The sequence below is a fragment of the Callospermophilus lateralis genome, chromosome 6 (genome assembly GCF_048772815.1).
Source record: "Callospermophilus lateralis isolate mCalLat2 chromosome 6, mCalLat2.hap1, whole genome shotgun sequence".
Classification (NCBI taxonomy): domain Eukaryota; kingdom Metazoa; phylum Chordata; class Mammalia; order Rodentia; family Sciuridae; genus Callospermophilus; species Callospermophilus lateralis.
The window spans coordinates 25,650,714-25,676,187 of NC_135310.1; the positions used below are offsets into that span (position 1 = coordinate 25,650,714).

Below are 25,474 nucleotides of genomic sequence, written 5' to 3' on the forward strand. Positions count from 1 at the left end.
GGTGCTTTTTATGGGATCAGGTTCTACTAAAAACATTGTATAAATTCTCACATTTATTTGCTACAGTGATCCCATGGTGTTTAAACTCTATTGACCTCATTCCAAAGAAAAGTAACTTTTAAAAAATAAAGAAAGAAAAAGCAAAGTAACCTTTTCTAAGCCCATGTAACTTCTAAGGAATAAACCAGTATTCAGAGCCCATGTACTGAGTCACAACACTCTACCATCTCAGGAAGCCATTGTGGATGGGCAGACATACAAAAGAAAGACATTGCAAAGGCTGGTTAAGCTCCTTTGGTATCTCAGAAAGCAGTTAGACTATAATCAACCTGAATTTCAACTGTGGTGATCAAGATTTTAATACAATGGTCTCCAACTTTACCTTGCCTCAGAATCACATGGAGATCAGGCGCCACCCTTGAGTTTCTGATTCAGTATATCTTAGTTAGGACCCCAACCTGTGCATTTCTACCAGTGGTGATATTATACTGATCCCAAGACAAGATCATGCTTTAAGAACCACTGGTATAAAACATCACTTCAAATACAGGGCTCTGGGACGCAGTAAAGAGAAAGAGGAGCATCCCAGAGTGACGAGTGGGGCTCCTATGACAGGTGGCAGAAGATGCATGACTACTATCATCCCACCATACTTGGGCAAACCACTGAGAGGTAGGGGGCTTTCCCACTAAGCTACATCCTCAGTCCTTTTGTTTTATAATTTTGAATAATGTTCTCACTATGTTTCCTGAGGCTGGCCTCAAACTTGTAATTCTCCTGCCTCAACAGCCTCCTGAGTCACTAGAATTACAGGCATGTACCACCACTCCTGGCTCTGACAATTCTTTTAACTGAAACATGATGTAAGGAATTTTGTTGAGCACAATTACTGTTAAAATTAGGTTAAAAATGTACTCTGACTCCTGATAATGCAGATAAAGTAAATTTAATCAGAAAGAATAAGCATGTGAGGATGAGCAAAGCTTCTTAGTCTTGGTTCATACTGGTGGGTCCTTCAAAGGCATTTATCTCTAAGATAAAAGAAAGAACAGGGAACAGTGACCAGGAGTAAACAGGACTGATCCTGCTTTCACTCTGCATTGCTATCACTTAACTATTCCTAAACTCTGACTGCTCATCTGTGATATAGGAAAAATAATTCCCTGTGGGGTAGGTGGTTATGAGAATCTGATAAAGTAGAGGAATAACAATATTTTATACACATAAAAATAAATTAGAATTATTATCATTCTCATCATTTGATCCACTCTTAAAATGTGAGACTTTTTTAAATACCTTTTTTAAAAAATCTTTATTTATTTATTTATTTTATGTTGTTCCATCCTCAGATGGAACCCAGGGTCTCACACATGCTAGGCAAGCACTCTACTGCTGAGCCACGACCCCAGACCAGGACCTTTTTCTTTCAAGATAATTAGGGTTTTTTTAAAATCAGTTTAAAATTATAGATCATTATAATGAGTCATGATGAGACATTGTAACTCAAAATATTCCTTAAGAACTGGAGAAGTAAATGCAAGGAAATTCAATGGGAAGTTGGTGAAGAGCTTACGCTTTACAGAAATCACTGATTTTTGAATAATCACATAAGTAAAAAATTGCTTGCACAAGCCTCTTGAGAGAGGGAAAGAAGTATTTAGCATTTATTAGCAGGCACAGGTTCTGATGGCACACAATTATGGAGAAGTTAATACTGATTTTCTGTAAATACTTAGAACCTTCTGCAAACTGAATTAAGTGTTCAACTTCAGATGCTTCTATACTATGCTCACAAACAACACTTGCAACTATGAAAGATGCTCAGATTTGTTAAGTTTAAAGGAGGGGGTTTTCTGGTTTACACAGAAAGTTGCTGTAATATCCAGTTCCTTCTAGTTCTCAAAGACTTATTCCTCTTTTTCTTGTTTTGCCTGTCATTATTACGTTACAGCTACGGTTCACTTTCCTCCTCCTTTATTTTATGAGTCTTTAAAAATTAACATTTTTTAAAAGTCATAACATCCACTGATGAATACATTACATATGAAAACAACTTAACAAAGTATAAATACCCCTCAAATATTATGAGAGCAAGATGGGACACTAATCTTTCATAATCAGACCAAGATGAGAAATTATACTTTCACAATACCCATGATTTGGTACTGAATCATTAAATAATGTACTAGGATTTTTCTGGATGCTATCAGTTTCTGAAAGAATGATCTATGTCAATTAATCTACAAGGGATTCTTAAAGTGAACGACTTTTAAATCAAAAGCAAATGTATGCAAATATAAATCCCATAAGTCTAAACAAAGGGCTTACAGTCAACTAACTCCCCCTTGTCCCCCACATACATACACACACCCTGAACCTCACACAACATGACTATAAGGCCCTTCTGCAGATGCCTCTGTGATCACTTCAGCCATGAGGTCTCTTGTCTCCACCTAATAACAGAGTTTTGATAACAGATGATCTCAGTCTCATAGAATGAGTTTGTTCTTGCACCATTAATTTAAAAGAGCAGTGAACAGTCAGGGGGTACATTAAGAACAAAACAACTCTGTTCTGTGCAAGGAATCGACATTCAGTGTGACACTCATCTTGAACCATATTCAAAAGCAAAAAAAAAAAACTTAAAAACTCAAAATCACATTCTCTATTGTAAATAAGTAGGCATTATGAGAGGTGCCAATTGTACTTATAATATTCTAGTTACTTTTTAATTCCCATTTCTTTTGATAGGGGAGGTTTGAACAATTTGCAGCAATGATGAGAAATAGACACACAAGTGAGAATCACTTTTTAAAGATAACCTTTTTATCAGGAGGGAGAGCAGAGAAAAAAGAACTATCGTTTTTTTAGTTTGTCTTGATACAGTGTTTCAGATCTGCCTGCATTATTGTTAGAGGAGAAATTTGTTTAAAATCAAATAGAATTGTTTTGAAGGCACATTTTGAAAAAGATAATAAAGGCATTATTTTTAATTCTCCTCCCCCATCTCTTTCAGTTCTGAGGACCAAACTCAGTGCTCTCCCACTGAGCAACACTACCAGCCACCATACTTCTATTTTAATATTTGCATACTGCCTCCAAGTCATCTAGATATATGTTCATTCTACAAAAACAGTTCAGCTAATATTGAGTACTGATATTTTGCTTATTATACCAAACCTGTTTGTATGTCTACACTTAACTGTAATTTTTCATTATTAATAAAAATATTCTGTATTAATGGAATTGTAGGTGGTTCTTTGATTTTTTTTTACCATATCCAGTATTAACTGAGTATCTTCATAAATAAAGCTTTTGCATCAATTAAATTATTCTCTTGGGTACATCTTCCAGTAATTAATCAAAAGGTAAAACATTAGCTAGCATGGAAGAAAATTCCCTGCTAGACTAAAGTCAAATATCTACTTCTTTTTTTTTTTGTATTATAAACCCACTAATTATAAGATAAATGAATTCCTTTTTAAATCTAAAATTACTCATTTAAATGAAACATATCAAATAAATGTCTGAAACATTAGAACAGGGTATAGATAAAATGAAGTTAGAAGCATTTGTCCTTTAATAAGTTAAAAAAAAAAAAAACACACAAGTTAAAAATATACTAATACATTATGTTCCAAAAAATAAGTTCAAAGTTGGCTGTCTGTATTTTAGAATTCTTTTCCCCATGGAAATAGCATTATAAAATTCAGTTAAGATCCCAAGCCAGTTCATATCATAGCTAAAACAAAGTAACAGAAAACCCCACATAACAAATCCACTTAATACCCTGGAGCCTCAGCCCAAGATTCTGCTAAGCTCTGACCCTCAAGGGAAAGAAAAGAATACAAAGGTGGGGCTTTGGGAGTTCCAGTAGTTCCTCTCTCCTAGGAAAAGGGGAGACAGTGGAGCTGACAGCAAAAGGACATGTAGGAACAAGTACATAATACCACATGGATCGCTGAGTAGAGAAAAGACAGGAAGAAGTAAACTTCACGGCCTTTTAGACATGAAGACATTAGGTCTCCTGATACAATCGACTGTTTGGGGAGCTTTTCTTAGGCACTATGCAATTTCAGGTAGAACTGGTCTTTCGTGGATCAAAAATATTCAGAAAATAAAACCACACCTATACTAAAGACTTACATTTTTTTCTTGTCATTATTCCCTAAACAATACAGCACAGCAACTACTTACATAGTATTTTTATTGTATTAGGTATTATAAGTAATGTAGAAATGATAGAAAATATACAGGAAGATGTACATAGGTTATATGCAAACACTGTCCCATTTTACACAAGGGACTTGAGTATCTGCTTTGATCTCAGTGGGGTCCTGGAAACAGTACCATGTGGATACCAAGGGACAACTATATACATCAACAGACATGAAATTACTGAAATGCAGAAATAAATCACCCAAAGTTGCATCACTTGTGAATAAGATAAATAAATATGTTCCCAGTATAATAATCTGGAGGAAGGTATACCTTGCTCCAGTTGTTCCCAACAGCTCTGTTCACATCGAATCCATGAGTGGATGGGGTACTCTTATCACAAAGATCTCCCTTTAAATAATGTGTTTTATTTCCTTTTCATTTCAGTACCTGGTCTCTCTTGGTTTTGTACAGAACACAAAAATAAAAACAAACCTCCTACCTTTAGGCACTAATAAGAAATAAGGAAGACGATGCAAACATATTGATAATCATATAACACAACAAGGCAAAAAAAAATGTAGCCTAAGTACAAATTGTTACAAAATTCCAAAGAAGAGATGGGGAAAAAAATTGGAAGATTTAGGAAATATTTTGCTGCTCCAACTCTACCTTTAAAACACCATCCCACAGGAATTACATGTGTATACACATACATGGAAATTTAGAAAGGAGGAAACTGCCGATCTGTCTAGTGTTATTTAAATGCTCCCTGCATGAAGAGGTATTTGAGATAGCCTGAGATGGAAAAATGTATTAGGTAGCCAAGAAGTTTTAGACTGGAGAAATGATGAGGCAGGAATGCACGTGGCATGTCAGAGAAAAAAAAAAAAAAACCTATTTTCCAAGTTGCTTCTTGATCTTATGTATAAGGAAGTAGTATAAATAGTTCAGAAAATATTGGTTGTAGCTACATAGTGAAGAACATCAAATGTCAATCAATAAGGGCTGAATTTAACTTCAGCAATGAAGAGCTCTTCAAAGTTCCCAAATTACATTTTAAGAAATCTCATAGGAAAGTTATTTCTTGCTTGATTTCAAAGGAAGACAGAGGGCAATAGCATCAGCTTTTCTGTTGTCAGGTAAGGAGGACCTGCATTAGAATAAAGGACACTCAAAAAACACAGGTAGACAAGAGATGCTCGCACCATTAGCAACGAGTCAAGGTCACAGAGGCACCACTAAGGAGGAGTCAAAGATGATCTCTGAAATGTGGGTTTCCGCTGGAAGAAAGATGGTGACATCACCAATACTGAATCTAGGAAAAAGATGCTTATGTTGAAGAAGAGCTTAGAAGGCTATACCTGCACTAACTAATTTTCTGGATTCTTCCCTTTTTTAAAAAAAAAAAATAGACCATGAGCTGTATGCTTGTTAAATTGTTTGTTCTCAAACTTATTTTTTGATGGTTGCACTTCACATTATAGTTATAAAACTTAATATCCATTTGATGAACCAATAAAAATTAAAAAGTGAAAGGATTTATGATTCTATAAAAACTTATTTCAATGGCTAGGAAAGTTGTTTACAAAAATGAATGAATATATATAGGTATTATTAAGTACAGGTAAGACAACCTTTCAAAACTGGTGGTAAATCTTCAAAATAAGTATTCTGCAATCAGATCCCTTCATAATTTCTCCCTACTATAATGGAATTGAAATTTAAAATCACCAATGATATATCACTAGCATTCACAAAAGACAATTCTGATCTCCAACAAGTAGATCTAGTCCCCAAGGAAAGAATGTGGCTCTGTATGACTGATTTTGAGTTCAGATGCAGGTGTGTGGGCACTTAGCTCTGGCCACAATGAAATAGTAGGCATTGCACTTCCCCTTCCACCTTAAGAAACAACAAAAGGGGACAAAATGTTGGACTATTTTCAGACATGGGACAACTGACAAACAAAACTCCTCATCCTTGAGAAAAAAAGGAGTACACGAGATGAGCACCATATTTATTCTGTTTTTCTGTCTGTAGGCACTTTCCAAGCCATTAATGGAGCTCAAAGAAAAAGCAGTGGCTTCACAATGAAAGACCTGTAAAATTCCCCTGCTCTATTATTATATAGACTTGGTCTCAAGCTACCACTGGTATCTTAATAACATACACAGACTTCTAAGAAAATAAAATGCACTTGCAAATGGTAACAGCCAAGTATACTAAAAGCACAGGTTCTGCACAGCAAAACGTCTGCTCCATTTTAAACATGTATGAAAACTCACGTCTAATACCATGTTCTAAGATATAAAATTGGACCTTGACCTTTTTAATAATATTTATTTAAGTTTACATTATACTTCCATTCCATTCAGTTGTTGCTGAACTATACAAGAGTGCTTTCTCAATCCCTCCAATAAGATAACTTTTGCTGTCAGGATATGCTTTTGTGTAACCTGTGGATCATCTGGGGTTTTAATATTAACAGCTGATGATTATGGGTCCTATTATTTCACTTTTTATCTAGAGCTCCATCCTCATTACACCTTTCATAAGTTAAAAAAAAAAAAGTGACCTTTTATTCAGGGGACAGTCATAGCAGGTGCTTCTTTAGAAATGAGACTGTCTTGACTGATGCTTTCAACTCACTATGACCCAGGTAACTTCTGAAGCCAGTAACCAAGGCAGAACAAATAACCCCCCAGAAGCCACTCACCAGGTGCCGAGTCTATTCTAGGTCAGAATTTTCAAGTGTTTGACTGGAATTTACTTTCAGGTTCAGGCTCGATATTGGCCGAGCAATCCAATTTACAAAGAGATTTGTAGAGTTTTCCACAAAGATCATGAATTTTTGAAATGATAACAAATCATGTGATGATAAATAAATGATAAACTACTCTGTTAAAGTAAAACAAAGTAATCAGACAAATCACTACATATAATGGCAACAAATAGGGCCAGTTTTCCTGGGTCACAACATTTTTATATTTAATTTTTATTAAAAGTGACAAGCCAGAAACATAAATAAGTCTTCCACAATGTCATGGTAAAAGGCAAAACCTGTGTAGGTGTGAAAAATATTACTAAGAGGGAAAAATATACTCATCACTACATTAGTTTTTATTAAATGGAAAAACAGCAGCTCTCAAGGAAAGGACCTGTGAGGCATAGGAATGATAACCAGAACTCCAAATGTGAGCAGAGGCCACAGAAGAGGGAGGTGGATACTTACCCTGCACGTGGGTGAGGTTGATAATGCTTTGCAGAAGTGTGCCCTGCCCCATGCCAACCCAGAAGTCTCAAGTGCTGAAAATATCTGCATAAACATCACTAATACAAATACAGTAAAATTGAATATTCCTCTCCTGCAGGCCAAAGATATTCCAGCCTATGTCACAGATAAGTTGTGTTTTAGAAAGCTGTTATTTACTTCTTGGTACAGCTAGTAAAGTCCTGGTAGTTCTGGAGCACTGTTTATTGTGCTTCAAATCCATTGCCAGTTTCTTAATTGAATGAGATAATTTAAAATTTAGGTATTATTTACATACATTAAAAATAAACAGATTCTATGTATGCCGTTGGCTGAATGTTGATAAATGTGTATCCCTATGTAATTATATCTCAATCAATATTTGGAACACTCCCATCAACCTAGCTTATCTTACTGTGCCTCCTTCTAGTCAGTTGCTCCCTGCAGGCAATGAATGTTCTGATTTTTATCATTAGAGCTTAAAGGTGCCTCTTCCATAACTCCACATAAACAGACTCATGTTGTATATACTCCATGTCTTGTCTTTGATCAACATGTTTTGGATATCTCCAATTCATATTGTTGCATGTATCAGTAATTTGTTCCACTTTTGCTAAGTAATATTCTATTTTATGAATATACCAAAATCTGCTTTATCCATGTTCATTGATAAACATGTGGAATTACTTTCAGTTTGGGATTTTTATGTTAAAAAATGATGCTATGAAATTCTTGTAGATCCTTTTTTTTTGATAAATGTTTTCATTTCATCTGGACAAATACCCAATATTATTACAGTTTATGTGTATGTATTACTGTGTAAGAAACTATTTCACTGTCTTCCAAGTAGATGTATCATTTTACAGTTTTACCTGCAATGTATGAAAGTGCCAGTTGCCCCACATCTTCACCAGTAATGGTAATTTCAGTATTTTTAATTTTAGCCAAACTTAACGGCAATAAAATGGTATTTCCAATGTTCCGAACAAGATTCTCACTACTCAAAACAAATTTTCTTATGCAAAAATATTAAGTGCTAGAATTAAAGAATGCTACATAAATATATAAATAATCATTGAGCATCATATACATATATATATATATCATGAGAACATATATGCGCATAAAATCAATAACTATTATATTCATGTTTGTATCAAATTATAAAAAGAGTAAGTATTAACTGATTTGTGTTATTAACCAATATATTCTTATTATTGTGTTAGAAACACAATAATGTGATGAAAAGAGGAAACATCTGAATTTAAGAGTAGAGAGATTTCTATCTTGCTGCATTTGTTTTTACTAATTTTTATTCACTTACAAAATTATTTTTAAAAGCATACTCATCATAGTTTTATGTCTTGTTTTTTCAATTACATTTTATTTTTTATCCTATTTCAATAAACAGCTAAAAAAATAAAGATAGTGTTCATTAAAATAAATCTTGCATAATGCAAATACACCATAATTACCAATCCCTTCTGGTTGGATACTGAGGTTATCCTTAATATGTAATTATAATAATTATTTGTCATGAAAATCCATAGGTGTTATTTCTTATAGGTGCCTACTGATTTTAAAGTTTGATAGCTATTATGAAATGTATTGCTTTTTGAAAATGTCATACTACTCTTTAACATTTATAGAAAGATCAGTATATAGCATAACAAATTTACAAGATCCTCTCTCAAGTTATTGGAGAACTTCAAGTAAATATGAATCATATCAATTTATTGAATAGATAAGAACTGAAGTTATTTTTTATCAAGTGACATCTGGGTTATGCAACCAGAGAAACAGAAATCAAATTGCTAAAGTAGCTACCTCTAACCCCTCTCTATCTGATTTTACCAGAAACAGTGGAACAGTCATACACAGTTTTTACCATGTACATTAATTGTATTCTCCTACCTATAGCCCACAGGGAACAAAGCCCCAGTGTACATTGAAAAGATATTTCCAACTGGAAAAGAACATTTTTGCAAGATTTCATTTCAGAGTCAGCATTTCAATTCATGTTACAAATTGATCAAGTTACCAAGAACCAAATTAACAGGTTTATTGATATCCAAACCAACTATTTCACTTCAATCAGTCTAGATACATCAAAAAATTTCTTGATGCTTATACATACAGTTCAAGTTTAAATAGAATCCAACTGTTTAAAATTTTTTTAAATGTTTCTCAAAGGCATAGTTTCCTCTTAAACAATACAGAATGCACTTTTATTTTTAAACTGAAATGGCCCCAAATTTCTGATTTTACTTCTGCCTTAAATTAGTGAGATTTAAAATAATTTAAGGTACTATACTGTTACTTTATCAAATATGTAAAATTCTACTTTAAGTGGGGGAAAACAACATTATTTGTGATAATTTTTATTATTACATTTCCAATCCAGGCTTTTATCTCCACATGAAAATAAAACTTGTTTAACTTACATATTCTGCCCTAAAATCTAAAAAGACTTCTATTTTAACAAAGCATAATAAATTGTTTTTCTGACCAAAATAGTAAGGCTTTAATTTTGACACTAAATATTTATATTTTAAACATCTCTAATTCCCCAAAATGGGGAGTTTTCAACTAAGACAAAAGTCTCCAATTGAAGATCCTTCCAGATATAGTTACATACCACATAACATTTGGCCAATAGAAGACTGCATATCTGATGGTGATCCTGCACAACTTCATCACCTGGCGAATTACATCATCATCCTTGGTCAGTGTAAGTACACACTATGGTATTCTTACAACAATAAAATCACACAATTACACATTTCTCAGAATGCATCTCCAACCCTAAGTAATGATTGGCTTGCTATAATCATAACACAAAGATTAATATAAAGTCAAGTCAGGCATTATGGACAGAGAACAATGATATGTCTTTCTCCAAGTTTCACTTGAACCAACCACCTTGCAAAAAATATCTTAAAAATCATCTTAACGAAATATTTAACAGAAATACTGACAAGCACTGAAAAGGAAAGAAATAAAGAACAGGAAATGAAACCAAATAGCAGGAAAATCGGGTTGTAAATCTCATTGAAATGAGAAGGCACCAAAAGGAACAATTTGAAGAATATGAAAAACTTCATGCTTTTTAAGTTACCTATAAATAGTCTAAATTCTAAATCATTAGTCATTTCATTTGGAGACACAATTTCATCCTAAGCCAGACTTTCTATGAAGAAAATGCTTTTTGATGCCATTAGTATCAAACGTCACTGTAGAAAAACTGCCCTGACTACTTTTCTTTTACTTTTTTTTTTTTTTTTGGTGGTGCTGGGAATTGAACCCTGGGCCTTGTGCCTGCGAAGCTAAATCCCCAGCCCCCAACTACTTTCAGAAAGAAAAATAATAAAAAGCTTTGGAGAGGTTCAGACTATTCAGGAGATCTTTAGAATTTTAGAAAACTATAATTATTCACACATAACACAGTTTGATACAGGCATCTTGAAAACAGGACGATTAATGAAGCCCTAAAAGAACAAAAAAGTTAAGGGAAGGGGGAAGTTCTGTTTGTTTTGAAAAACAATGAAGATGTGTGTGAACTAAGCTAGGCAAAGTATAAATCAAGAGAAAAAGTTGAAGACACAGATGATGGTGCGGAGAGAAGTAGGGAATTGGTGAAAGAATTTTAATAATTGTTTTTTTTTTTTCCTTTTTAACAAAAATCGATTTTTTTAAGTGCACATTTCAATAGCAATGAGATTAGCTGAGCACTTAAAAAAAGGGTTTCCACAAGAAGCTCATCTCTTGGAGCAACTAAAAACATTTAAAAAAAAAAAAAGAGAGAGAAAGTATTCTGGGTATTATACTCATTTAGAGCAGTCACTTTTCTCTTTTGGCACAAATAATTATGGTAAAGTTTTATGAAATTTCCTTTCTCAAATAGTTGGCTTTCCACAATGAAAGAATTGACTTCTTTTTTTAAAAAAAACATCATTGTACCTGAGCTAATTTCTTTTCTTAAATAATTGAATGTCTATGGCAATTCTATCTTTGCTAAGCAAAAATATACGAATTCTTCAATTTCTACAACCACTCAATAGTTCACTGAGTCTTGCTGTTCGACAGGACAGATAGAATATTACAAAGCCAGTGAACCCCAAATGTAAGGATGTGGACTCCATCCTGTAAGCAAGGAGAACTGTCAAGGGAACTCAATCAGGGCTGTGGCATGACTCCACCCATGGTTTATCAGAAACCCTGGATGCAGAGAGATCTCGGAGGAGCCTGAGAAGACATGCAAAGGAGATAAACAACTCAGAACCAGTAGTGACAGAGACAAAGACATATTTCATTCTGATTCAGCAGCCTCCAGTCCCAACTAAATATGGGTCCACGTAAGAAGGAACAGGCTTCCAGGGTGCCTGAAGCTCCACGCCTTTTTCATGCTTTTCTGGGTCAATGCTGTTCAATGAGGAAACCAAGGTTGCTACTTCTAAAGCACAATAGCATGATGGCGGAAAAAGCATAAGACCGCAAATTCAACAAACAGCAGCCAATTCTGCCCCTGAGCAACCTAACCATGGCCCCAGAAAAGCTACACATATCTCACTGCATTCTGGGTAGTGGAGTCCAGTCTATCTCCCTTCCTGGACTAGAAGTTTTTATTGTTTTGTCAGCACTGTCCCTCACGACAGCCTCATCTGACCTCCCACTTACCCCACTCCTTGTCCTCTTCTGCAGAAACTCTTCATTCTAGGAATAAGAATTAATGGTGTTTCTACAGAATCATTTTCAGGGCATCTATGAATTTGCACCTGCCTTTGCCCTTTCTTTGCCTATATTCGCCCTTCTCCATTTCCATTCCCATTTTCCATCTTCTCACTTTCTATTATCACCAGGGCTGATACTCATAGGGTACAAACCACTCCCCCAGTCACAGAAGTTTTACAATCAGATTAACTGTAGATAAATCTGATAAAATATTCAATGATGAAGCTATAATAGTTTTAAAATAATATTTTGTCCCTGCTAGTAGTCTTCTCCATGAAAACTTTTCTGAGATCTCCTATTATCACTCCATGTCATGTTTTCTACTAAATCATGCATCACAATGCATCGTAATATTTTTATCTCCTGTTGGTCTCCCCAGAAAGCTATCATATAGCTTTGCCTACACAAGAGAGAGAGGCAGGTAAGCAGACAGACAGAAACACACACACACACATCAAATGTTACAATGTTATCATTATGTAGCACCTAGCTTTTAAATGAGTTTAAGAGAAACAATACTAGTTCTATGTTCTAACTCCTTTTAAGTTCTAAAATGCTCTCACAAATCTTGAATATACTTAATAATAGTGATATACTGATTAAGAAGACCTAATTCTTAGACCAGCTAGGATCTTGCTAAGGAAATAAAAAATCTCAATACAGAAGCTTAGGAAGAAACTCACCTCATTCACCACACATGTATTGGGCACATCTTTTGTGGTGGCACAATACATGGTCTTAAATTTGCAAATGGACAAATGGACATCACCTTAGATACAAGCAATGGCTTAAAATTCAGAAAGAACTTTCTTCCAAAATGGTTCTAGAAAAGACAGAACTTTCTACTACATGTAAGACATGTAAGCAAGTCAGATGAAAAGTAATGAGCTTCTAAACAAATACCAACTAAGACATCAGGATTTACCAAATTGGAGGGGAGAAATGATAAGTCTACTTAGCAAAGTCTCTGATAGTAAAAACCACAAACCATATTTTTGTTAAAATATTAGGTCTTTATCAGTTTTGAAACAGAAATTTTATGGTCATAAGCTTCCTACAAATGACAGATTTTCAGGTTACCATTCTAAAGAAAGATGAGACTATCTGCTCAAATAAAAAGCTAATATTGACCTCTGAGGAACCCTCTCAGAGACAAGTGGTACACACAGTCTGATAAAAAGAATTCAGGAAAAAGTGGAGGCATATTTCCACAACCCTGGTGTGCATACCTAATTCTCATCCTTTAAAAAAAACACCATAGCAAATTATCTCCAAAAGTCTAACTTCTTTCTGATAACAGAATTACTGCAGCCACTGAAATCACTATGATCAGAAACTTTCATCTTCTGCCTTAAACTTTGCCCAGTAAGCTCAGTAACTCAGAAAAACTATTATTTATATACAATGGGGGCTAATATCAATTGTACATGATGCTGTACTTCTGTATATATATTTAATGCATAAAACAAATAAAGAAAGAAGAACAGAAGAAAATAACTGTGGGTGTGTATGAAAGTGGTGATTAATATACACAGAGCATTTTCCTTTTTCAGACCTGCATTTTACTTTAGTAATATTCTTTGAATTTTCAATCAGGTAAAGAATCTTCTAAAAGAAGGCTTATGATATGGAGAAGCCAATGCTCATACTTTTGGCAAATTCCCAAATAATACTGACTAAAATAAAATAAAAGATTCTTATTTTATTTATTTATTTATTTATTTATTTGGTACCAAGATCCTTATTTTAAAATAGGTTGACACAATCTATTGTCTGGACTCTAATGTGACACTTTCTATCTAAGTTAGCTGCACCAAGCTTGGAATAGAATGTACCATTTCTGAATCATAACAATTGATTTATTGAAGAAAATTTCATAATTTTTTACAAAGTCTATCATTTCTAAACCACAAGTTTAAGACAAAGCTGGTTTACGCATGACTCCACATCAAGATATCTTGACATGAATCACATCATAACAAACTACTTTCCAGAACAAAGATTTCACTCAGATGATTAACTATAAATATTTTAATCAAGATAATTAGTCTTAACCATACAAGTATTGCATTAATATAGCTCTCACTGGGCTACTGCTTCTTGAGATTTTTTTTTTAATCGGGAGGTGTTTAATCTTCTTGGTTTGATGGAAGGAAAAGGATACTTATGTGACTTCATGACCACTGTGGGATTAATATATTTTCTCATCTAACCTCCAAACTTTTCTCCAAATGCAGCACCACCCTGTAAACCATAATCTGGAATACATTTTCCCTCTCTCTCTTTTCCACATTCTTACTGAATATTATATTGCAACTTTAGTAAGAACAATGCCAAAGAGCACAAATTCCACTTGCTGAAAATAAAAGAACTGGGCATTTGAAAGGGGTGGAAAATCTCATAACTACCAAAGTCTCAGAGTTGATATGTGCCTTTTCAAGTCTAGAGTTCCCCAGGTTTATTTTGTCCAAGAAAGTTACCTGACCCATCTCTAATTTTAGTTCGGTATAAAAATCAGCAGCTAAAATTGAAAGGCACTACATAAAGGAAAAATTTCTGAAATGAATCAAATAATTCATAAACCAAACAAAACTATGTATACATTAAAAAACAAAGACATTGTAATACACACACACACCCTCTATGATGAATCTGTAGGCTGAAAACGTCTTCAAGGTTTCCAGTACAAGCTCATCCTCAAAACATTTCTTCATGTGCCAGTCATCCATGGTGAGGAATCTGAAGGGAGGCTTTATTTTTCTGACAACCAATTACTAGGAGAGCCATTTGGTATTTACAGCATCATCTCACTGGTCCTACCACTGTACTTAGGATGTATCTGTTATCACTTTCAAATGACCACTCTTCAACTATCTAAGAACCAGTATCTTGTTCATACTGACTCCACTACTTCAAAGTAAAATACCATTCCTCTCAACCAATTTTTTACATTAGGAAATCAACCTAGATGCCCTTCAGTAGATGAATGAATAAAAAAAATGTGGCATATATACACAATGGAATATTGCTCATCAATAAAAGGGAACAAAATCATGGCATTTGCAGGTAAATGGATAGAGTTAGAGAAGATAAGGATAAGTGAAGTTAGCCAGTCCCAAAAAACCAAATGCTGAATGTTTTTCTCTGATATAAGGAGGCTGATTCATAGTGGGATAGGGAAGGGGAGCATGAGAGGACTAGATGAACTCTACATAGGGCAGAGAGGTGGAAGGGGAAGGAAGCGGGGGCATGGGGTTAGAAATGATAGTGGATGAATATTATTATCCAAAGTACATATATGAATACACAAATTGGTGTGAATTTACTTTGTATACAACTAGAGATAGGAAAAATTGTGCTCTATGTGTGTAATAAGAATTATAATACATTCCACTGTCATATATAAATTAAAAAATCGATACTTATAAGCAACTTGCTGTCATATATAAATAAAAATCGATATTAATAAGCAACAATAATATAGCTGACACAAAGAAAAGGCATCCATACTTGTAGCCGGTCCTGAAGGTGTCATCAGAGATGGCTCAGGAACGTTCCTAAGACTGTTCAAGAATCATCACCATCTTGGTTGGCCTGGTCTAGACATTCCATGGTCACCAATGCTCTCGAAATTATGAAAGCCATGCCTAGAGGCAAGTGCAATCTGACCTCAAAAGAGGACTATGGTGACATCCTTCTCTTCATATTTTCTAAGTGGTTTCAGTTTCACTAGTGTCCCCATCACAGTGGTTGGTCAGTTGAGATTGTCAGTGTGGTGACAAAGTGGGTCACCCCATTCCATGCTTAGGGAAATTGACTTTGACTCTTGTGTAGGAATTCATACCTAAATATACCAAATTAAGATCATCCAATGGGACAAGAAAGAAATTAAATTCCTCAAAGAAACATTTAGAAATACCTGTATACAACTTTTTAAGCTTTACTTGTCTATCACATCAGTTCTTTGGATTTGAGGTCTAGAATGGGTAAATGGTCCATTTTGGGTGAAAGCTTCAGACAGTAATTTGAAATATACTAGTCAAAACATTCACACATACATTCAAACACACATTTATCACTGTCTATGAAATAAGTGGCACAATTATAGCCTTAATTTTGACCTTTCAGATCCATTTAGTGGCTTTAAGGATACACTAATACTAAAATAGGTAAAAACAAGTTGCAGATCTATGAAGGGTTAATTTTCCTGGATATCTGAAAGCCCTTTAATTAAATATAAAATTACGTGTGCAATGTCTATTTAATATTTAAATGGAAATGATAATAGAATATAATTGCTCATTCTATGACCATGAGAGAGCTTAAGACAAAAAAAGCACAAGATTCCTCCCACCCAACTGCCTGCCTTCTAAAACCATGCTGTGCTCGGGGCTAGAAACAGCTACTTCAGGCCAGACTGTACTTTCAGAATCACTTCCCCATTTAGCCTCTGATGTCTCATAGATAGCAAAATAACACTGGGCCTTGAGACAATATGCTGATGTCACTGATTTTCAGGAGAGAAGAGAGACTCCTCCCTCGGTGCTCATGACTAAGGCCATCTGGGTGGAAACAGGCTCCTGGTTGCTTAGGAATTCACTGGCTCTTGCCCGTTTGTTTCCCACTCAGAAGCCTGATTGGGATACCCTTCATCTTCAGAGTCAAGGAGTGAAAAGAGGTTATTATTTGAAACATCTTTTCAAGATTCTTATCAAGTGAAGAAAGAGCCACAGTAACAGTTAAGTGAACTCACAGAAAATTAATATTCTCATGCATTTCAATGGTTTCTCTGGTCTTTTATTTATTTATTTTTTTAGTGGATTTTTTTTAAACCAAAGAATTCATCAGGTTTTCTTTTTTTCAAATTGCTAAAGTAATAAATGCTCATTGTACCAAGGCAAAAAATTCAGAGGTACATAAAGTTCCATTTCTTCTCCCTTCTCACTCTAATCTATGTCCTTGAGATAACCCTTCTGAAACACCTGATTGCGCACCATCCCATGTTTTATTGTATTTAGATAGTTTTATACAAAAATGTACACAATGTATCCCAGTTTTATAATACAGTCTATTACAAATCTTGAATAATCTCACATTGTTCTATAATTTGCTTTTCAACTTGACCTTATCGTAAGGGACAACTTTCTAAGCCAGTGTGTACATTTTTATCGTTTTGTTCTGAAGGGCTGCACAGTATTCATGATGTGAAAGTAAAATAATTTATATAACCATTCTTTTAGTGAATAATTAGTGTTCTATAATTGTTGCTATTACATTGCTACAATTAAAATATTTCTGAACATTTTATTTTTATAAGATTGATGCCTACATGTGGGAGTGCTATATCAAACAGTGTACACATTCCTAACTTTTAAGACACATCCAATTATTCTCTAAGACAATGCCAACAGTGTCAGTATACATCCTTTGCTCAATGGCTTCAGCCATCCTGGATGGTATCAATCTTTCCAATGTTGTCAAGCTAGTGGGTAAAAAAACAATCACATTTTGTTGTTTTAATTTGCATTTCTGTGGGACCAGTATAAATATCCAATTGTTATTTTGTTACATTCTTATGAAAAGTTACATTTGTCATTGATCAAGAGAAAGTAAATTATCTTTCTGTTTTTTTTTTTTTTAAATCCCTGGAGGCAAAAACCTTGTGAGTTATTTGCTTGGTTAGTGTTCCATGAAAATACAATAGTAACTTACCTAAAAGAAGACTTGATATTGGAATCTTGTTACATGAATGAAACCATGAGTGTTATCAAAATTAAGCTATAAGATTTTAACTTTTGGTCAATCTGAATAATCAAATGAGACTTGTGAATCTTCTAAGCTAGCTGTCATAATCAAATTAGCAAAGCATAAACAATCAGAAAACAACAAAATCCACCTAAATTACCACTCTACAGTGTGACGCGATGGGAGTGGGATGGGAAGGGTCATCCAAAGTAACGAAAATGAAACTGAGATCAGAGTGTCAAAAGAACCACACATGTTCTTAGGGAGAAAAGAATATGTAGGGGTTAGGAACAAGAGGATACTGGGGAGGCATGGCCAAGGAACAGAAAGGCCTCTGTGTCTAGAAAACAGGGTGGAAGAAAGCAGAAGGAGAGCACAAGGGGATATAAAGATGGAGGGAGGAGCAGATTTGGGGCAAGGAGGTGGAGCCAAGAAAACTGTCTGCATATGTGAGTGCGGGACCATTACATACCCAAGGTAGATGAGCATCAGCCAGGGAGGTGACTCCAAAGCCCAGGCAGGAGCTGAGACTAAAGATAAGGACTTAGGAGACACTGGAATCCAGATTCCCTTTAAGGACCTTAGACCTGAGATCATGTAGGGGTCATCAGAGAATAAAAAAATCAACAGTGTGTATGTGGAGCTGGAACATCACAGTTAAGAATGAATTATTCTTTAAAGATATATTATTAAACTATGATTTGTGCAAAAGGTAAGGCTTTAAAAATTATGCATTATCTTAAGTTGTCATATGTACTATTTTAAATGAATTGTGACAGAGTTCATTTTAAGGAAGCCTATTGTTGAGTTATCATGTGAAACAAAACCTTCATATTAAAATGCCAATAGTAATTAGGGGAATAAAGGGAAGGGACAGGAACAGGGAATAAGAAGAACAATAGAATTAATTGGACATAACCTTCCTAGCCCTGGATTTGAATATACAACCAAGGTTGCTTCACATCATGTGCAACCACAGAATAGGATCCTAATTAGAATAAATTATACCCCATGTATGTATAATATGCCAAAAATACATTCTACGGTCATGTATATCTAAAAAGAACAAATAAAATTTTAAATGCCAATTAGTAACCTCTAAAATATTTTTGGGAATTCAGTTATTTATGTGTGAGGTGGTAGCATTTTAAGTGGATCATGGGTTGAGAGACACAGATAGAAAATGTTGTGGCTTCACAAGTGAACACAGAGACTGTCAAAAAATTCATTTGATGCACACAAGAAATATCAGTGAAAAAATGTTTAAAAGGAAAGAAAACCTTCGGTGAGAGAGTAATTTATTCCCAAGCCCCTGAGATGATTGCCTCCTTACTTATGCACCCTGAAGACTTCTCTTGCCTCCTCAGCCTAGTTCATTCCTTTTAATTTGCCTAAAAATACATGTTTCTTTTCATTTATTCAAAGACTGAAATTTGGAAATATGCGTGTATCAATTAAAATGTTGACATCTAAACACAAAGTCCCAATTGAGGTACTTTGGTTTAAAGAAGCCTGGAAATTTTACAAATTTTACAAATTTTACAAATGCATGACCTAACAGAAATTAAAGTAAATAGATCTCAACTAATTTTCATCTCATAATTTATCTTACATACTTGTGTAACTGGTTCTTGAAGTATCACTTTGAAAGTTAAGAATATTTCAACACTGCGTCACAAAACTGAAGCTGTGTTTAATTTTCAGGTCTCTTTACAAGTGTCTTTCCTCTTCTGTCAATGACAGGAACAGAAAGAGAAACTTCATAATAAAATACTAATAAATAGACACAAAAATTCATTCAAAGATCAATTTTGTTTTGGAGACTTTACACAAGTGCAAGGGATTTTCCAAGTAAGAACTGAAACTCTTAAAATAATCTGTGGCTTGAAAAAAACGCATTTACATATTAAATAAGTGATCAAAGAATAAGAAATTTTTTAGAAGATAATCCATTCCTATGATTCCTTAAGTGTATTATTTGTAATAGCATAGGTGCATTATAAATATGAAATTTATAAATATTTATTAAATTCTAAGTGGCAAATACATAGGACTTCAAGAATAGTGGTTTTCTAATTGACATTTCAGGTTTATTCAAAAAGAGAATGTAGTAAACTGAATAAATAAATCAAGAGAAAATAAAGAGTAAAGCAGAATAGACTGAAGAGAAATGTAGCTTGCTCAGTGACAGAACTAAATGAACAATTTTCTTTTAATCATTCACATCCCTCAGTCTGATTGACTTGTTAAATAATTAGCTGTTTATGGAAAACTTACTTTTCAACAGCCAAAGGATCTTATTTCAAAGATCAGAAAAAAAACCTATAATTACAAAAAGTAGACATTTTAATCCTAAAAATACTATAATTAAATTAACTTTTTAATTCCAACTAAACTAAATAAACCATGTCATCTGAAAAACCACTTCAAATTCCTATTACATATTATAACATGCTAATAAAATCAGGATGAATGAAACTAGCAAAATCTGTACTTTTCCATAAATAACTATATGAAAACTTGAAAAAAGAACTAAGCACTGTATATTTATTTAATAGTAGAAGAAACAACTAAAACTTTTTTAATGTCAGTTGGGGAGTTATCTCATCACTCAATATGGGCCAAATAAATAAATAAAATGAGAAGAAGGATGGCAAAGAAAGAAACTCATTAGAAAACAAAACAATGATCAAAGTAACAGTATTTGCACAGAATTCAGAGAGGCTTGAGACCAGAGGCAGACAAACAAAACAAAACAAAACAAAACAAAACCCTGGAAGAACAGAAACAGAAGAAAAGACAAGGGACAAAGTTAAGCAGCACACTGGTACTGAGGACAACAAAGTCATCATTCACTTCAGGCTTCAGAGAGTCTTACCTGAGTGAGGACCGCACATGACACACAGGGCCAAGAAGAAGAGAAGGTGAGGGAGGGGATGCAGCTTCCATTTCCAATGGCAGCTCCACATTCGACTTGAGTGAAACATCCTGCAAAAGAAAGAAAGGCGCCATCTGACACTGTACCTTCATTATGACAACATCATAAGGTGGGTTTCAGCAGTGACTGGAGAACAGAAACCTTTTCCGTCTTGCTTTCGAATAAAGAAGGAGTATATTTATATTGATGGATTGACTGATGCATGCTGGGGATCAAACCCAGCAGCTGCTGTGTGCTGCACAAGTACTCTAACCCCTAGCCACACACCCAGCCCAAGAAGAAATTTCAATGATGACAACATCCTAATCACCTTCTTCAAGATGGCAAAAGAAAAAAAATCCATGAATTTTATTTGATACTTGATGACATTCACCTAATCAGAATACACACACACACACACACACACACACACACACACACACACAGTAGGTGATTTCTGGGTGAAAATGAGTAAAGAAATGATTCAGGAAAAATCATTATTAAAAAAAAAGAAAAGAATTTCAGTTTCAGTCTATTCTGCCTCTCCAGTTGCACACCCATCTAGGTAGCAAGAGGATGTTTATATAGATCTCTTCCATAATCTCCCAAAAATGTCAACTGTAAGGAAATATTTTCATTTTATAGCATGTTCTGCTTTACAGGTGTTTAAGTAAAATTAAATTGATTAAGGTCTTTCCCTAAAATGAGGCAGTGAAGCATTAATATTTGAAAAAGATTGATATCTTATTATAGTAATAGATACTGATGTTTTTAAATGGCTAGAAAATGCCAAATATTACAGACACTAGTAAATAACATAGAGGAGAGCTGTGTAGTAATTCTCAAATACTCCTTGTGCATAATGGTCTCAGCTTAAATTTATAGTCATATTTAATAAAGCTTTAGAAAGAAACAGCCATATAATCTTTGCTCAAAATAGTAGTATGATGTATTTCATTGATTCAGCACCTTCAAAAGAGGCAAGCCAGTTAAGGGGGCAGTGAGTCTAAAATCCAGTTACTAGCAAGGAACCACACAGGGAGCTGATGAGCAGGAGAGAGATGAGGAGGCACTCAGGTAGTGAAACAGCAGTATAAAATCTCCAGCTCTTAAATTCCTGGAAGAGAAAGCTAGTTTGCCTATAGTGGTAACTGACAGTCATTTCTAAAATGAAGAGTAAACTATAAAATACTTGAGGGTCAGGAGGCTGAGTCAGGAGGATCGAGAGTTCAAAGTCAGCCTCAGCAAAAGCAAGGTGCTAAGCAACTCAGTAAGACCCTGTCTCTAAACATAATACAAAAAAGGGCTGAGGATGTGGCTCAGTGGTTGAGTGCCCCAGTACCCCCGTCACACACACACCCCAAAAAAGATACTTGAGGGCCACTGAGAAACCTTCCTTAAAGTCTGAAGATTGCTTACCTGGGTAAAACCTACATATTAACACAAAACCCGAAAATCACTAGAGGAGAAATACAAGAATGAGCGAAGTACATATCAAGTGATTCCTGCACTTGCCTCAAGCCACCATTTTTTAACTGAAGTAAAGGCTACCGCATAGCAAACAGAACAAACATTAGAGTCAGAGAGACCTGGGCTCTTCATTTAGGAACTGTACAATCCTGGAAACATTTACTTTATCACTTGAACTTCCTTTATTTCATCTGTAAAATAAGGAACAGCAATATCCCTAGTCCAGAGAGTTATTGAGATGATCAAATAAGATGTCTTGACACTCAGTGAGTGTTCAGTAAATATTAGCTATTATTACCACCATCCCAGACTCTAACATAAGTGTGATATTCTGTTTACAGTGAAAGCCAAGGAACCAATTTAAACAAGAATGGACAACAGGCTTAATCCTGTCAACCAACACCAATCATCTGATTTATAGCCACTTGTAGAATCACCTGGGAACCAAACTCAAATAGGTTATTCATGTCTGCTAGGAAGACAGTGTCTGAATCTCATGTCAGATTTTTATATTTACTAAACCTGAATTTTCAGCAACAGGCAGCTTTATTGTTGAAAATTCTAAGCTAGAACAAAGTTAATATCTGAAGGGACTATTTTGTATGGAAGATTATAATGTTTTTGAATTCATTCACCCCCAAATACCTGAAGCTAAAATCAGCTGCTGCAAATGAGAATCATGCTTTAGTAAGTAAGTAATAATAGATGTGGACTTTGGAGCACCATAGACTTACATCCTGGTCCCTCTGTTAACTTGTGGTTTGGGGGCAGGTACTTAAACTCTCAGCTCTTTTCCTCATCTGGTAAATAGGCTACCAAATTACCCACCAAAAAGAACTGGAGACAACAGTTCATGCATTTAGTAGGGGCTTGTAAAAGAGTAGGCTATAGTTCTGTCTCATAGAAACCTCACATATTTGGAAGAATAGTCTATTTTCTATTGATGCTGGATGAATAAGGTGTTCCCCATTCATGCTGTGAATGAATAAACAGGTTTCTAAAACAAAAGTACAATTATATATTCAAAGAAATTTAGAGCTGAAGTCTAACCTCATTTCACAGAGGAAGAAACTGACATCCAATAAAATAAAAGGGGAGACCAATCAAGCCTGGCTGCCAGGCTTCCAGATATTAACAGAGAGAAGTATCAGACCAAGAGAACTAACTCTGAGCTTCTTCCTCTTCATAAGACATGACAATTCTCCTTTATCAATATGTGAATGATGTTTATACAGTTCCTATATGGTCTAGCCAACGTTCAGGGAATCATGCTCCTGAGCTTGGTTTCTCAATAGAGTTTTATGTATAATGTTTTCATGTAACTTTTCCTTTGCTATAAAAGGTTCTGACATTTAGGGATTCCATATCTAGTCCTGGTTTTACCAAAGCTTTCTGAAATCCTATCAGGTAATGGCTTCAACTGATGACCAAGGCTTGATACTTTCCAGGACTGCTCAGGACTCCGTCAACTCAGACAGAAAAGCAGCCCAGGACCAAGAAAGCAATTGTAACCAGACATGCATCACATGAGCCACCAACTTTCATCCATTTTACTGTTTACTGAAGAACAGAAAAAAAATAAAGTAAGAATAGAACAGAGGAAGGAAAGCACTGTGGGTCTTCTCAAGGGATCACTTGGCCAACACACATCCCTGAGATTTAAACAACTTTCTCACAAGAGTGGAAAATCCTGGGTTACTAAGGTTCTCAATAGGAACTATAAAAAAAATAGTATACATGATTGTATCATTTTTATTGTGGCCTCAAAGTTCTGTGGAGGAAAGCAGGAATACTGTTAAGTAAGAGAGAGTGGTAGATTTGGATAATCTGAAAGGAATCTTAAAATTATATAATATAATCTATCATCTCATAGGTGAGAAAATTAAGATACTAAACTATGTGCCCAAGATCACAGAATGAGTGGTGACACAGTCCAAAACTCTTTATGTTACCTAGAATCTACTCAGCTCCTCTACCTGTATTGCAAACTTGTTCCACTTTTCAATATGACCAGGCTACAAAACACAACATGCTTGGGTCCTGTTTCAGGAAGCTTTAAAATATAACCATTTACAGCAATTAATTTAAATCTAAGTATAACCCCCTTGAAGGCACAATTTCATCCAAATTCATCACTGAAATAATCTAAGAAACCTACCATCTTGCATTTCTCTACTCGTAGTGGTTTCCCTCAAAGTCACAAATTAAAGAGAAATTAGTGAAGTCAGTAGAAATTTTGAAGTCAGTAGAAAAATTGATATAGTACTAATTTTATTATCACCAGCAATAGCAATCACTTCCTTGCCCATATCCCAACTGTGTTTCTCTGGCAACTCTTTTCATAAAAGGGGTTGAGTGAGTGGCAGAGAATACCTTCATTCTTCAAGAGTGAAAAGAATAGCAATTTAGTTTATTCAAGTCTGTTCATAATGGTATTTTTTGTTCTGGTTAGATATCATGTTCCTGAGCCTAAGCAATGTGTCAAAAAAAAAAAAAGAAGGAAAAGGAGGAGGAGGAGGAGGAGGAAGCGGAGGAGGAGAAGGAGAAGAAAGGAAGGAAGGAAGGAAGGAAGGAAGGAAGGAAGGAAGGAAGGAAGGAAGAAGGAAAGAAAGAAAGAAAAGAAAAGAAAAAAGTGCTATTCTACTTTCAGTGTAAGTCCTTTGACGATGTTGGGTTCACTCCCACTTCAAAAACACTGGCTTGATTCTCAAAATCTTCACAAATCTTAAACGTTATTTAACAGTAAAATGCATAATTGACTTATACGATAGGTGAGATTAAGTCAGTCTAGAGAATTACATTCATAAACACCAGATGAATACAGGTAAAACAGGAAATTGGAGGCAAGAGAGGTAGACTGATTCTGATTTTGTGTTCTAGTTTTACAAAATCTTCTTAATGGGTATCCTGGGTAAAAGGTATATGGAATCTTCATGCATTTTTTGTTTACAACTATATTTGAATCTATAAATATCTTCACATTTTCAATTAAAAAGGCAGACCTGGGAGCTCTGACGTATACAACTTACTCTCAATTGATTCTGAAAAACATTACCTCTTATAAGAAGAGAGTGATAAAACAATTTGAGTCAATATTTATAATAGATGGTCCTATGTAAAGGGTATACAGGCATATACCTTGTATTATTTGTATTCTTGCAGCCTTCTTGTAGATTTAAAATTATTTCTGAAAGAGTTAA

The 25,474-nt window shown here is 34.7% G+C and overlaps 1 protein-coding gene across 3 annotated transcripts in view; it reads right to left on the reverse strand.

Annotated features, from left to right (window-relative positions):
* Adgrg6 (adhesion G protein-coupled receptor G6) overlaps positions 1 to 20,874 on the reverse strand; it is a 126,018-nt gene extending 105,144 nt beyond the window's left edge. For all 3 annotated transcript variants that reach the window (XM_077109544.1, XM_077109546.1, XM_077109545.1), the window contains exon 1: positions 20,766 to 20,874. In XM_077109544.1, coding sequence (XP_076965659.1) covers positions 20,766 to 20,874 — 109 coding nt within the window. The remainder of the gene's footprint in view (positions 1 to 20,765) is intronic.
* Positions 20,875 to 25,474: the final 4,600 nt, after the last annotated feature.